The 15533-nt window shown below is 48.2% G+C and overlaps 2 protein-coding genes across 4 annotated transcripts in view; one reads left to right on the top strand and one right to left on the bottom strand.

Annotated features, from left to right (window-relative positions):
- Nucleotides 1-7900: 7900 nt before the first annotated feature.
- Nucleotides 7901-13777, bottom strand: SOWAHC (sosondowah ankyrin repeat domain family member C; the record flags this gene model as incomplete). The annotated part of the gene is made up of 3 exons (XM_082642371.1): nt 7901-10737; nt 10838-13395; nt 13525-13777. 2 exons carry the CDS (start codon nt 13775-13777, stop codon nt 12101-12103), a joined length of 1548 nt encoding a protein of 515 aa, XP_082498497.1. The 3' UTR covers nt 7901-10737; nt 10838-12100.
- Nucleotides 13778-14045: 268 nt separating this feature from the next.
- The window catches only part of SEPTIN10 (septin 10), a 62149-nt gene continuing 60661 nt past the window's right edge, over nt 14046-15533 (top strand). Inside the window, exon 1 of one of the 3 annotated variants that reach the window (XM_082641967.1) lies at nt 14046-14183. In XM_082641967.1, coding sequence (XP_082498093.1) covers nt 14157-14183 — 27 coding nt within the window. In that variant the 5' untranslated portion in view covers nt 14046-14156. The remainder of the gene's footprint in view (nt 14184-15533) is intronic. The other 2 variants (XM_082641966.1, XM_082641968.1) reach the window with 2 other exon arrangements.

Genomic DNA, 15533 nt, shown 5'->3' with positions numbered 1-15533 from the left:
TAAATTTTTTAAGGTTTAAAAATATCTACTGTTTAAAAGTAGACTGAATGTACCACCTGAGCTGTACTGCTGTGCAAAGGTAGCATGTCATCATGTTGGTGAAACGTGTGAAACTGAAAAAGGTATACAGCAAGCAGACAGACTTTGCTGTACGGCAGCTATCGGCACAACATTGTAAATCGACTATACTTCAATAAAGAAAACAAAAAAGAAAATCTATTCCATGTAATTTAAAACAATAAAATAATTAGCACATAAAAAAAGGCAGACAGCTTTGGGGAGAAAAGGATGAGTTTAGCAGAAATTATGAGAATACAAATGTGGACATAAGTGAGGGAAGCGTACACGTGTAAACTGATGTGGCCACATTCAGGAAAATAGGAAACACCCTTTTTTAATGGTTAGTGATTAGCTGCCTGTGACAGAAACCAGGAGATGGGACCCCTGACGTCCCCCAGGCCTCATGAGTGTTAGGGGGCGACCGCAGGCCGTGCTTTGAGGACCCTCCCAGAAAACCACCAAACAGAGGACCATGAAGCCGCCCCGTCTTCACCGCCCGGAAGAAGGAGAAGCAGGAAGTCAGGCCCCGCCGCCGCCCGCACCAGGACCAGCGCTTCACATCACACAGCCGCCCGCGAACAGCAGCACAGCTCAGGAGGCCCCAAACAAAAGCGCGCATCGACATCAACAGGAGAAGAGAGAAACTGTTACAGTCACGCAACTACACAGCAAGGATAATAAACAATTACCACCATAAGCGAGAACATGGACTTATCTTACAAATACTGTTGAGCAAAAAAGTCAGACACAAGGAGTACAAAACAGTCAAAATGCATCTTTGCCATCAGAGTCACGAGCCAGGAGAGGGTCGCCCTTGTGAGGAGGGCAGGGACTGGAAGGGGCGTGAGAGCGTTTTCTAGGGCTGGTATCCCCTTTTGTCTCATTCTGGGTGACTCGTTACACAACTGCTGTGATGAGTTTATTGAAAAGTCATCAGTGTATACATAGAATTGAGTGCTTTCCGTATGCATTTTCTTCACTTCCATATAGAAGTTTGGGTTTTTGCCTCAGCTGTGGATCCAGGCCCGCACTGCCCCAGCCACGTCCACACCAGGGATGGGTGCGTCCACACCAGGGATGGGTGCCTCCACACGGCTCTAGCATCCCAAGGCTAAGGACCACACCAAGACTCTGCTCCCAGAGGAACCCCACGGCCAGCCTGCCTGTGGGTGACACAGCACTGTAGCCCACACCTCACTTTGATCTTTCTAACCTGCGAGCAGCAGTTTGGAAGTCAGTCTAAGTAAAATTCCCAGATTTGCGGGTCTGACAGGCCTAGCTATGAGTGGGAGAGACGTGAGGCTTGGACGGGGCTGCAATGGAGTTGTGTGACCGCCTGCAGACCAGCCCACTCCCCTTCTGCTCGCTGGTGCTCCTGCCGTGGCCTCGTCCGGGCAATCTCGCCGGGTCTCAGGGACAGTCATGCTTTATCACTTAGATTTTTATCGTGAATGAGTTCAGAGAAGCAGCACAGTGAGGGAGAACGGAAGTGCCGTGACACAGAAGACCAAAGAATGCCTGTCTTGTTCTTTTTTCCCTTGTGCAATATTCCAAACGTATAGAAAAATATAGTAAATGTCTACCCATCACCCAGCTTTATCATATTTAAACATCTTGCTATGTTTGATTCAGATTTTTTTAAAGAAACAAAACTCCACAGATACAGTTAAGTTTCTCCACTTCATTCTCCTTTTCCCCAGAGGTAAAGATCAGATTAAATTTGGTATACATCACCCTATGCCTTTTTATGATTTTAGAAGAGGAAGAAAACAGCCTGATTTGGTGAGAAAAGAGGGAAAACGAACTCCTGCTTTAATTCCACTTGTTATGTGGTCAGTACTTTATTTACTATTTTAAACCGTCCTCACAATGTATCATTTGAATCTCAAAACCACTAAGTGTGATGGGCCGTACATACAGCATTTATCACCTCCAATTTATAGATGAACTACTGAGACTCAAAATACATAGCTGCCTAGGTTTAAATGGCAAGTAAATGGCAGATCAATTTTCCAGTTGTAAAGAAATAGCTGTCGCTTTCAAGGAGAGAGTAATCTAGGTTTTTCATGGGTCAATTATATCTAAGTAAGTATTTTAAAATACTAAAAGCAATACTAATTGGGGGTGAGATCAACATGAACTGATGAAAAACCTGAATTATAAGATGTTACAAGTGCATTTCTATTTAGCAAACTCAAACTAGGCTGACAAATGTCTGCTTCAACATAGGTCCTGGGGTTAGCGAACACTTAGCGTGACCTGCAGCTAGGTTTCTGGGGCAGGAGAATAAGCATCCATATCACACGAGTTTCTAATTAAAATGACCTCAAGGTCTAGCCTGCCCGACTTCCCACTGGTGTTAGGAATTCCCTCTTCGATATCCTGCACTAGTGGCAGAATTAGCCTCGAATGAAAGGCACATGGTGGCGGTTTAAAGTCCCCCTCGCCCCCAGCAACATTTCGCTTAAATACTCCTTTATTCTGTTCACTTGCTCCACAGTTAGTTAAGGGCTTAATTGCAACACAGCCCACACCTGAATAAACAGATGCCTGTGTTCAAGCAAGAGACGGCAGGAAGTGCGTGGAACCCTCGCAAGCAGAAGGGTCACCCAGGGCACAGTCTATTATCCCCGCCAGGGAGCAAGGAGGAGCTGACCTCCGGGAACACAGGGGAGGTTCCCGCAAAACAGTTTTGTGTGACGGGCTGAACCATGGCGCTGTCTTCATCTTAGCCTCAGGCCACATCCAGGCCCCCATGGTCTCCTTTGAACACTTTGGTGCAAACAGCTGCCAGAGCAGGGGATGCAGAGCCTCCCTCCTGGAGCCTGCAGACTGACAGGGGACGCCGAGCCCTGACGGTGCACAGAAGGGCGACCATCATATTTCTGCAGACTTAAACGGGCACAAAGATGACGCAGGAGAAGATCGCCATCCAGTGCTCGCCACCTCAGGCTCTTCTGGGTCCTCTCTCCCTTCTCCTTTGCTCTCCCCACCCCAACCTTACCTAAATGTTGCTGTGGAGTTTTTTCAGGACGCTAAATTTGTTTTTAAGGTGGTTTTCCAGCTTTTTGATCAAGGAATGCACGGTTTTCTAGTGGCCGTTAAGGTTTAACGCGTTACCTCTCCTGGAAGGAACTTTGCCAGGAACAGGCATTGGGCAAGGCCTTGGGAAAGATAACCAGGGTGGGATGGCTTTTAAATGGACAACATGGCCTCACACAGACCCCAGACTCACCTCCTAGCAGCTCTCCACCAGCGCCACTCAGCACAGGTCTGAGGAAAAGCAGCTCCAGATGCATCCCCTTCTTGGAGATCCGAAAGTTGTGGGCAAAGTATAGATGGCGGGAGGGCCAGGCGGCCAGAAGAGCCGTTCATTCCTCAGTCTTTAAACAGCTCCTGAGAGGACGCACGTTCAGGGTGGCTGGGCGAGACGAAGACATCTGCTCTCGGGAACAGACAGGGGCCAGAAAAGCAGGGCCCCGGGAGCCGGGGGCGCGCGGCGGCAAACTGTCAGCTGGGACGGAGGCAGGGAATGGGCAGCGGCAGGAAGCGACCCCACTGCCTGCGCATCTCGGAGAAGGGTGCCGGGCCTGGACAGGGCCTGCTGTGGGCGGCGAGGTGCCGTAAGTGAGGCAGGAGACCGGAAGACGGCAAGGGCGGCGGCGGCGGAAGCCCTGGGGCGGGGCACGCCTCCCGCTGCAAGGGCGCCCCGGGGGCGGGAAGCCCAATACCAGCTTTTTCTCACTTCTTCAACGTCTGCATTCCATATAACCCAGCAAAAACTGGGTATATCATTTTAAATCAAGGAGAGAGGCCAGCCTAAATTAAAGAAAAGTCCAATACCCAAAAGTATAGAAGGAACCGTTAGCTGGAGTCACACGGGGATGCAAATTGCGGAGAAATGAGTAGTCTTTACTTTTCACCCTTTCTTCTTCTAACTGTCCATGAGCATATATTTTTTAAAATATAAAAATAGTAAATAAATTAAAGCAAGGCATTTATATTCATTTGAAGTTCATGCATAGTTAATTGGGTATCAAAGTTGTAGCGAGTAACTTTTTTTTTTTTTTGCGGTACGCGGGCCTCTCACTGTTGTGGCCTCTCCCGTTGCGGAGCACAGCCTCCGGACGCGCAGGCTCAGCGGCCATGGCTCACGGGCCCAGCCGCTCCGCGGCACGTGGGATCCTCCCGGACCGGGGCACGAACCCGTGTCCCCTGCATCGGCAGGCGGACTCTCAACCACTGCGCCACCAGGGAAGCCCGAGTAACTCATTTTTTAAGAGTAGTTTGCAAGCAATGAACAAATATCCTTAAAGATTCTGTCCTTGGGACTTCCCTGGTGGCGCAGTGGTTAAGAATCCGCCTGCCAACGCAGGGGCCACCGCTTCGAGCCCTGGTCCGGGAAGATTCCCACAGACCGTGGAGCAACTAAGCCCGTGCGCCACAACTACAGAGCCTGTGCTCTAGAGCCCTCGAGCCACAACTACTGAAGCCCGCGCTCTAGAGCCCGTGCTCTGCAACATGAGAAGCCACCACAATAAGAAGCTCGCGCACAGCCAGGAAGAGTAGCTCCAGCTTGCCGCCAGCGTGCAGCAACAAAGACCCAAGGCAGCCAAAAAACTAAATTAATTAAATAAATCTATTTTTTTAAAAAGAGAGAAAATTACTTTCTAAAAAAAAATGATTATGTTCTTAAAGACATTCAACCATCTTCAACCATTACCCTTTATAGTAGAGCAAAGGCAAGCGTCTGCCTATTCCAAAATGAGATTCCGAATACAAATTTAGAAATTTTTGGTAAGGAAAGTGGTTGCCGTGTTGGTGGTTCTCCTCCAGGTCCACCTATAATGCCAGGATTATGCAGAATGGGCCCTTCCACTAGAGCTCAAATGCTCAGACAAGTCAGTGGAGGTTGGGGGAGAGGAAAGAGAGAAACATAACCACACCCTGCACATTTTAGCAACTCCACCACTGGGAGCTAAGGAGATGTTCTTTCCCACCGCAGATGAATTTTACCCTAGGTGAGATGGAAAGGACCAAACACCCAAAAGTCCAGTTCTATTCTTTTCCTGTGTGGAAACAGTATTAAATGTGCAAGTCCAATCTGTCTCGCCCATTAGTGCTTGTCTGCGGTTTGTCTGGTCTCTTCTTCCACAGGGACAGTGCGTTCTCTGCATCACAGGGTGGTAGCCCTGCCTTCTGTGCTCCCAGAGAAGTGGCACAGCTCGTGGTCCCCGTGCGGCTTGGCGCCCAGCTGCCTGAGTTCAAGGCCAGGCTCTGCTGCCAACTCGCTTTGTGAACTTGGGCAAGCAGCCAGTTTCTGCCATGGACTCCTCATCAACGAAACGTAGATGCTAGAGTTGGGATGGGGGGAGGTGGGAGAATTAAACAGCTTACTTTTCATAAAGTGCTTAAAACCTTGCCTGGCATACACAGCCTGCCTCCTGGGAGAACTGACCGTGTTTACAGCCGAAGAACACCCTCGGCCGGCTTTCAATCCCCTCGGTGCTGACTCAGCCTGCAGCAGGGCATGGAACTGCTGACTGCAACCAAGTAACTGCCTGGTGAATGCAAGCTCGTCATGGACTGAAGGTTTGTGTCCCCCAGAATTCGTGCTGAAACCCAAACCCCAAGCTGATGGTGTGAGGAAGTGGGGCCTTTTGGAGGGCTTCATCTAATGACAGGATTAGTGCCCTTACCAGAGACCCTCTGACACGACAGCGGGAGGCCACAGGGAACAGCTGGCAGTCTGTGAACCAGGAAGTGGGCCCTCACTGGACACCAAATTTGCCAGGGCCTTGATCTTGTGCTCCCGGCTTCCATAACTGTGAAAAACAAACTCAACTTGTAACTGTTGTTTACAAGCCACCCAGTCTATGGGATTCTGTTTCAGCAGCCTGAATGGATGAAGATAAAACTTGAAGATCACATTCATCAATATTGGAAACTTCTGGACAAATCTCAAGGATTCTCAATTATCTTTCTGGAGCATTTAGCTCAAAGTTTCTTAGAGACCCAGAAGAATATTCTAACAGGCACTTCCAGGTTCTTTGATCAGAGCAGCGTAAAGTTTGGTTTAAAAAAAAAACAAACTTTTACGATTCTACTTTACTATTAAACTTCATTCTAAGTCAGACAAATTCGGGCTGAAACTTTGGTCAGAGTGGAAGGCCTAGAGCAATGTTTCTCAATACTGCATCAGTCACAGGGGTGCTTTAAAATGATCTGTTTTAGCTTTTCAGGTCCTCATGTAACCCCTGACCCAATATTTCCAAAGGCTGAGTGTTCTACCTTATGCGACAGTCCGTGGCATGTTTAAAATGATTATTAGAAAGTTCTCTAAGCTGAAATAAACTTCATCTCCCTATTCTCTTGCTTTTTATGGTTTCACAGAATAAGTAGTCATTTGTATGCATGATAATACTTAGAATATTTAAAGCCAGTTAAAGCAGATTCTCCTAGGGATTATGTACTTGAATAAACTTGTAAGGTAAAACTTCTTATAATCAAATTTACTGTTGAAAACCTCTTAAATTGCTTACAAAGTAAAATCCTAATAAAGCCGATTTTACCTCCAGGATTGAAATAGATTGTTCCTTGGGCTGGGCTGCAGATGCAGGGGTTGGCTGGCAGTAGAGCCACATTGTAGAAAAAATTCTTACCTTTATTCAGTTAGAATGAATGCATATTGTTGAAATTATCCATGTGATGCAACATTATGAAAAATTTCCTTAGTGTTTTCCATTAAAACAAAACACTTATTGTGTACCTTCGACATGCCAGGCATTGTGCCTGTGGGGACACTTGTCATTCATTCCCTGATAAATATGGAAGAGCAGACACTTTTATTAGCTGAATGGGGAAGTCACTTCCTGAGACAAAACTGACATTTGAAGAGAAGACTGAGGAGAAAAATATTTGGTAATATGAAAGCAGTGTTCTTCAGAAAAAAGAAATCTGATAGTGTTGCAAACAACTCTGCTGCTATATCTTGAAAAACAGGTTCAGGAAGGGTCACCTTCCAGCCCTCTGATGGTAACTATTTGACTCATCATTGAAGGAACACCGGTTTGCAGCAAATTCCCAAGTACTTTTAGGATTAATTAACAAGAAACTCTAATTAATACCATGTATTTAGCAAAACAAAAAATACTCTTTCACTAGGAAAAATTAAAGATCTCTTCATGGGGACCCCTCAATGAATCCTTTTAAGATATGTACTTGTAAGGAAAGAAGTCATTCTAGAAACGGAAACTAGACTTATCTTGTTTTACAAGCTGTCATAAATTAACAGCAACAACAAAAAGCCCCAGCAGCAATCATAGCAGGATCTTCCTGAGAGGGACAGTGGCGGACAGTTACAGCAAAGATTCACGAGTCCCTCGGCCACCCGCTGAACTTGGTTAAAACCAAGATCAAAGGCAACCTTGATGAGGAAATAAATTCATTAATGTCCAATGTTTGATGGATATTAAAGAAAATGGAAAAAGGCATTCCCATCTTCCTTAAGCTCCAGTCTGGGGAGGGTTTATGGTAGCTGGTGTGTGCTTGAGCCATGCGTTTTAAAAATTATTTTAAATTAATTTTTATTGGAGTATAGTTGATTTACAATGTTGTGTTAGTTTGTGCTTTATGGCAAAGTGAATCAGTTACACTCATATACACATCCATTCTTTTTTAGATTTTTTTCCCATATAGGTCATTACAGAGTACTGAATAGAGTTCCCTGTGCTATACAGTAGGTTCTTATTAGTTATCTCTTTTATATATAGTAGTGTGTATATGTCAATCCCAATCTCCCAATTTATCCCCCCCCTTTCCCCCTTGGTAACCATGTTTGTTTTCTACATCTGTGACTCTATTTCTGTTTTGTAAATAAGTTCATTTGTACCCCTCTTTTTAGATTCCACATACAAGGGATACCATATATTTGTCTTTCTCTGTCTGACTTACTTCACTCAGTATGACAGTCTCTATGTCCATCTATGTTGCTGCAAGTGGCACTATTTCATTCTTTTTTATGGCTGAGTAATATTCCATTGTATATATGTACCACATCTTCTTTAACCATTCCTCTGGTGATGGACATTTTGGTTGCCTCCGTGTCCTGGCTATTGTAAATAGTGCTGCAATGAACATTGGGGTGCGTGTATCTTTTCAAATTACACTTTTCTCCAGATATATGCCCAGGAGTGGGATTGCTGGGTCATATGGTAATTCTATTTTGAGTTTTCCAAGGAACTTCCATACTGTTCTCCATAGTGGCTGCACCAGTTTACCTTCCCACCAACAGTGTAAGAGGGTTCCCTTTTCTCCACACCCTCTCCAGCATTTGTTTGTAGATTTTTTGATGATGGCCATTCTTCCTGGTGTGAGGTGATACCTCATTGTAGTTTTGATTTGCATTTCTCTAATAATTTGTGATGTTGAGCATCTTTTCATATGCTTTTTGGCCAACTGTATGTCTTCTTTGGAGAAATGTCTATTTAGATCTTCCACCTATTTTTTGATTTTTTTTTGATATTCAGTTCTATGAGTTGTTTGCATATTTTGGAGATTAATTCCTTGTCGGTCCTTTCATTTGCAATTTTTTTTAAGGTAGTGGTAGAGGTACTACCCTCTTCCCAAGCTGATTCCTCCACCGCTGGTGCCCAGCTGCAGCACCTTTGCCAAAATTTGGCAGTTCAAAGTGCAGAAAAGATAATGTTGTGGAAAAGCACCAAGTCTTAAGATCTTACTGCCATTGAGTTTGTGACCCTGAACAGCATCAACCTTCATTCCCTTATCTGTAAATTAAGGATATATGGCCAGTTATTTAAGGGATAGAAAAAGGATCAAATAGATGCAAACTTCAAAAAGCACTGTGTGAAATGTAAAACCCCAGACAGGTAAAAATATAAAGGACTATAGCGATTTAGACAATTCAGAGGAAAAATCTAGTGTGAACGTTTTATTTTGACAAAACAAACTTTACAAATTTTACATTCTAAACTCCCAAAGTTTCACTTATTTGAAAAGTAAGAGACAAGGCATCCTGGACTCCAAGATTTCAGGCATGAATAGACACTAGTGCCATATTTTCAAGTTTTATAAGCTAGCTGCACTTTATACACCATAAAAGTGAAGAGAGCTGTGACAAATTCACTAGTGTCCAGTGCACCTGTAAGAAACACACCGACACACCTGGAATTTCTAACCACAGTTTCACATCAACAACCTCAGAGTAACTGACGTGCATATTTCCATTAATGGTAGGCACAACTCCACAAACATCAAATTACACAAATCACTTGCTTTTTATCATCTCAATTTGGAAATTGAAAAAATAAGAGGAACAGAGTTAAGTAGCTGAAAATGCTGCACTTACTGCACACAAGTACACCATGACAAGGAATGCTAAAAGTCCCCCCAGGAATGATTTTTGAAGTTTTAAAGTATATTTTATCTGACAAGTTGAATTCTTTAATGTGAAAAGCAAGTGAAGTATTGACTCAATCCCTAAAGATCTAGCAAGTTATAGATTCTGTGCAGTTAGGCACTAACATACACATTTGAGAGATTAACACTGTTCAGTGGAACATGGAGGTGGTTCCGCAGTGTTTTTACGGTTCACTTTGGCTTCACGCGTCCTTGAAACCGAAGACTCAGTGAGAAGTTACAACTTATCCCGCACTAGATACAGGCAATGTGGGTATGATTCGGAACAAATGACTGCTTTTCACCTTCAAGGAACCTAATTTTGATTTATATAAAATTAGATTTTCACCCACATGTATGGATAAAAGTGCTTCTCAAATGTACATATCCCACTTCCATGATCCTAAAACAAAAGTAAAGGCACACAGGGGCTTCCCTGGTGGCGCAGTGGTTGAGAGTCCGCCTGCCGATGCAGGGGACACGGGTTCGTGCCCCGATCCCGGAAGATCCCACATGCCGCGGAGCGGCTGGGCCCGCGAGCCATGGCCGCGGAGCCTGTGCGTCCGGAGCCTGTGCTCCGCAATGGGAGAGGCCACAGCAGTGAGAGGCCCGCGTACAGCAAAAAAAAAAAAAAAAAAAAAAGTAAAGGCACACAAATGGACAATAGTTTATATATTTTATGTGACTGTTTTTCATTAGTCTTTAAACAAAATCAATTGCTGTCTAGAGAGGTGTGACCCACTTGTTACAAATTTCTACAACTTTGGAAATTAAAGATCTAAGAACTCTCTAAACACTGCAGTTCTGTGCAATTTATGTATTGGTTCATTCACTCTGCAACCTGTTAACTCACTCTGTCATCACTACAGGCTGCAATATTTATATTTCAGCAACTATGAGACCAAAAAGACCAAGGGAGAAGGACGTTTTGGAATTAGTTTCCCACAAGTCGTTTTGAATCTTGTTACAAGTGAATTTAATAAGCCTGTGAGTTAAATTGAACAATAATTATAAAGACATTCACCCTAACACATTTGAACGAAATATAATTAAGAACCACAGTTAAACAAGTCTTTAATTTTAATGACCGAATTTTTTCACTTACATGTGAAGGGATTCAATAGCCAGCAGCATTTAAATACAGAAATAGTCCCATCTATTTTCTTTTCCCTTTTATAAAGTGCTATTTTTAACTGGGTAGATTTACTAGCCAGCTTTCCAATAACTTCACTCCATGTCTCTAATAGATTCAAGGAAACACTGGAAAATTGAAAAGATTGAGTATTTTAAACATTTGCAAAACATTGCTACAAAGTATTGAGACTATGAATGTATTTCATTAGTAAAATTAAAAGTGTACCTTGGGCTTCCCTGGTGGCGCAGTGGTTGAGAGTCCGCCTGCCGATAGAGGGGACACGGGTTCGTGCCCCGGTCCAGGAAGATCCCACATGCCGCGGAGCGGCTAGACCCGTGAGCCATGGCCGCTGAGCCTGCGTGTCCGGAGGCTGTGCTCCGCAACGGGAGAGGCCACAACAGTGAGAGACCCGCGTACCGCAAAAAAAAAAAAAAAAAAAAGTGCACCTTACGTGAGAATCATTAAGTTGATTTAATTATTACTTCACAGAAGCATCAGTTCATTAACATTTATGTCAATTTTTGTTAATAATCTAAACCAGAAACAGTTTCTGTAGGCAATTCAACTCTAAGCACTGTCAAATAGGGTCATGCCAAGTAGAACCAACGGTTAAATGACCCCTAGAATAAAAACTCCGACAAATCAGACTTTTGGAAAAGCAAAACAAGTTAGTGAGAATCAGAAGCAGAGGTAATATTTACTTTAAAGTACCATAGGTTGTTAAAAGTGTTTTCTTTAAATAAAAATTTGTGTAGTTATTAATAATGTACCTTAATACTAAGTGCAGTGGTATTAAAGATAATTAAGAGGAAACCACACAACAGATTAACTCAAAAGTGAATGTTGCCTATTTCTTTAGTTCAGTGACCAAAGCTGAAATTGTTTTTGAAAAGAGGTGAACACTACTTACAAGTAGGGTACCGAGAGATTCCCAATTGTATTCACATTATTCTCAAATTATTATTTGTGCATTTCAACTCTGACCTGACCTTCAGTAGCATCTTAAAAAACAAATGCAATTAGTAAAAACACAGGGTAGTATGTCAGTTTGTTCACACTTACAAACACTACCAGCTTCATTACAATTTGCATTTCCTGTTGCTCTTGGAAGAGTTGCCACTATTAAAAACAGATACGAATGTGCAATGCTCCTGACTCTGCATGGTAGCCGGCAATGTTTCAATCAAAGGGACCCTCAGTCATCAACTCAGCACCTGATTTAGATACACTTTCAGTCCTTAGAAACAGGGACTCCAGCGCTGAAGGGTGGCAGGGGGAAAAGAGGCCTAGGTTAAGGTTTGAGGAATCGCTTGGAAATCCACTGCAGCCATAGTGCTAAGGAGAATTCCTCCCCATCCTTTCCAACCCCCCGAAGTAAGAATGCAGCATTTAGCGTAAGTCTTTTCTGGTCTCACTTCCTTGTCTACACCTAGTACCCTATTCCTAAGACGACAAACAAGTCTTAGAACGTTCTAAAAGAAATCATTTTTACCCGAATACATTGGACTTGGGTCTCAATTTAAATGAGGATGAGTGGCCTTTAAAAGACCGGTCCTCCTCTTCGTCCTCCCCCTCCTCCAGGGGCTGCTCCGGGTCTCTGAAAGAGGGTGTGGTGTGGATGATCTGGGTTCGGAAGCGGATTTTGTTGAGTCTGGGTTTCATCCGCCCACTAGAGCTGCCCGAGGCTTTGCGACCCGGCTCCTTCGCTTTGCCCGCAGCCAATCCCTCGGCCAGGTGATGGTGATGGTGATGGTGGTGGTGGTCCCCGCCGTCCTCCAGAGCGTGCGAGAGCCTACCGGAGATGAGGGTCGACGGCCGCACCCTCGAGAGCCTCCAGCGCCCTCCCCCACTGCCCGCCGCGCTCTCGGCTTCGTCCTCGTCCAGGGCGCCCACCAGGGTCCGGATCTCCTCGGCGGTGCTCGGGCTCAGGTACTGCGAGGGCTTCTTGCCGCTGTAGTCGCGCACGTCCACGTCCGCGTCGTAGGCCCCGACCAGCAGCTTCACCACCTCCACGTGCCCGTGCATGGCCGCCAGGTGCAGCGCGGTGTAGCCGCCGCTTGTGCGCGCGTTGATGTTCACCGGCAGCCGGTGCTGGCCCGCGAAGCGCACCAGCAAGGCCAGCAGCTCCTGCCGGCCGTGCTTGGCCGCCCAGTGCAGGCAGGTGAAGCCGGTGATGAAGTCGCGCTTGGCCAGCAGGCCGGGCTCGCAGGCCAGCAGCCCCTCTAGGCTGTCCCAGCGGCCGTCGGCGGCCGACAGCATCCACGCGTGCTCCAGAGGGTCCAGCGTCAGCGCGCCCGCGCCCTCCTCCTCTGCCGCCACGCCGTCCGCGCCCCCGGGGCCGCGCCGCAGCTGCGGTGAGCCGCCCGCCGCCTCCCGGGGCGCGGGGCGGCCGGGCCGCGGCGCATCGCCAGGCACCTCGGGCCGCGCGCCCTCTTCCGCGGGGCCGCCGCGGGGCCGCCTCCCTGGGGGCGCGCTCGGGGCGCCGTCCGCGGGGTCGGAGGGGTCGGCGGGGTCTGCCGCCGAGTGCCCCGGCTCCCTGAGGCGGCCGCGGGCGCGCTGTTCGGGCGTCCCGCCCAGGGCGCCGCCGACGGGCTGCTCCAGCTCGGCCTGGTCCCGGGCCCCGCACTCTACTGGACCCTCCATCCGCGGCCGCGCACCTGGCCGGCTCCGGACCAACGCGACTGGCCCCTTCTCAGGATCCTCGCGCGCCGCAGCGGCCTGACTAGCCGCCACCGCCCCCCGGCCGCGCCCGCGGACACGCCCCCGCCGGACGGACACGCCCACTTCCGGCCTTCACACTGGCTGCCTTACAGCTCCCGCTGGCCCCGCTCCTCTCCGCCCCGCCCCCTTTCAGTCCCCGCGCAGGCCGCAATCAGTGCTCTCCCCGGAGAACACGCCCTGGCTCCACCCACTTCCGGCCCGTGAGCGGTCCGCAATGGCCGCTCCTGCCAGGGGACACGCCCCGACCCCGCCCACTTCCGGCGCCCGCTCCGGCCGCAATCTGTGCTCCAGCCCCACCCCGACGGTCGGAAATGCAGAGGCCGCTTTTCCGCGCGTCTTTCTCCTCGCGTCCCGAGTGTGCTCCATTCCTTCCCCGGCACTAACTGGTCGTTCTCTAAAAGGTCCGGGCACTCCTGTGACAGGCCCGCTTCGCGCGCGCGGCATCTGGGCGCGGTGGAGACGCGCAGCCCGCCCTGCCCCCCAGCCCACTGAGGCCGCTGGACCCCTCCTCTCATCTCTCCTCCCCTCCCTCTTGGACCCCTGCCCCCCGCGCCATCCCGCCCGGACCCCACGTCACTGAGGCCGCGGGACCCCCCCCCGTGAGCTCCCCTCCCTTCCCGACCGGACCCCGCCCCGCGCCATCCTGCCCGGCCCTCCACGTCACTGAGGCCGCCGGACCCCCCTCCGCTGCTCCTCCCTTTCTCCCTCCCGCCCGCCCCGCCCCGTCCCGTCCCGCCCCCAGCGCCCCTCCACCGCCGGACGCGCCTCTCGGCCGGCAGCAACCGCCTCGCTGGCCCTCCGCCCGCCCAGCCCCCCTCGTACCATGTCTTCCGAGGTGGCGCGGCACCTGGTGAGTCCCCGATCCCCCTCCCCCCCTCCCCGGGACCCCCGCCCTCCTGCCATGGCCCCTCCCGGCGGCCGAGGCTTCGCGGGGCTTCCCGTCTTGCCTGTAGTTGAGACTGAAGCAGGGGCGTTTTCTGTAACAGTCCGGAACGCGCGAGAGCGTGCCGGTGGCGGGCTGGCCCACTGACTCGGCCTCCCAGGCCTTCAGAAGCCCCCCATTTTACCCAGTATCGACCTCCTTGGGATTGAAGCCTTTTTCTCCCGCCTTGGCGCCCTTTTCCGTTAAAAGAACTGATGTGGCTGATTTGTTCGGTGTTCTGTACCTTTCAAGTCCCTTTTATGCACTGATCTCATTTCAGAAGTAAGCCGTGGGATGGTCACAGTTGTGTCCTCGGCCATTCCAAGCGGTTCCTTGCCCTTTTCACTCTCATTCTCTTGTGAGTGCCGTGGAGTTTTCCAGACGCTATACGTTGTGGAAGGACCACTTGCCTTTTGAAAATTTTGTTTTAATTTCTGATACTATAAATATCAGTGGTCTTAATCCTTGTAAACAAAAGCTCTTCGGGGGCCTGAGACCAAAAAGTTTGAAAAGTGCTGGTCTAAGCAGAATCTCCCAGATTAAAAGTTTAGGTTGTGGGGACCTGAGAGGTTGGGTGATGTTCCCAAGTCACACAGCCCGTTTGTTTGATAGAGCCTGGAGGAGGGTTTTTGTCCTGATTCAGCCCAGGTCTCTTTCCTCTGTGTCCTGTCGTTAGGGAGGTCTCAGCTTTCCTGTCTGGACTGCCTTGTTACCGTTGCTGTGTTGTGTGCACGTGTGGGTGAGGAAAATGTGTTTTAAACTCTTTGGTTCAGAGTGAAGTTCAGTCTTCAGAATTAAACTTGGGCTGGAGAGAGTTTAATCATTTAATTGATGGTGGATTTCTTGTCAGTTGCTGTGCTTATTTTGCAATAAGTTTACCTTTAATTAAACTTTTTGAGATAATTGTAAATTCTTGTGCAACTGTGAGAAGTAACAGAATTCCCCAGCACCCTTTACCCAGTCTTCCTTAATAATAACACGCTGCCAACCACAGTGAAGAGCACACCCAGGACACTGACTCTGCTGTGTGAGGACAGAGCTCTCCTTCGCCCCAGGACCCTTCGCTGCCCTTTTGTAGCCACAGCCGCTTCCTTTCCACTCCACCTCCTCCTTAGCCCCCAGCAACTACTGCAGTCTGTGATTTCTATGAGTTTGTCATTTCGAGACTGTTATATAATGGGATCGCCCAGTGTGTAACCTTTGGGGATTGGATATTTTTCATTCAGCAGCGTCCTCTGGAGGTTCATTCAAGTGTCGCAAGTATCATTAGTTTGTTCC

The sequence above is a fragment of the Mesoplodon mirus genome, assembly GCF_964341445.2.
Source record: "Mesoplodon mirus genome assembly, chromosome: 14".
Classification (NCBI taxonomy): Eukaryota; Metazoa; Chordata; class Mammalia; order Artiodactyla; family Ziphiidae; genus Mesoplodon; species Mesoplodon mirus.
Note: the sequence above shows the minus strand (reverse complement) of the source record. Positions and strands in the feature narration are given on the sequence as shown.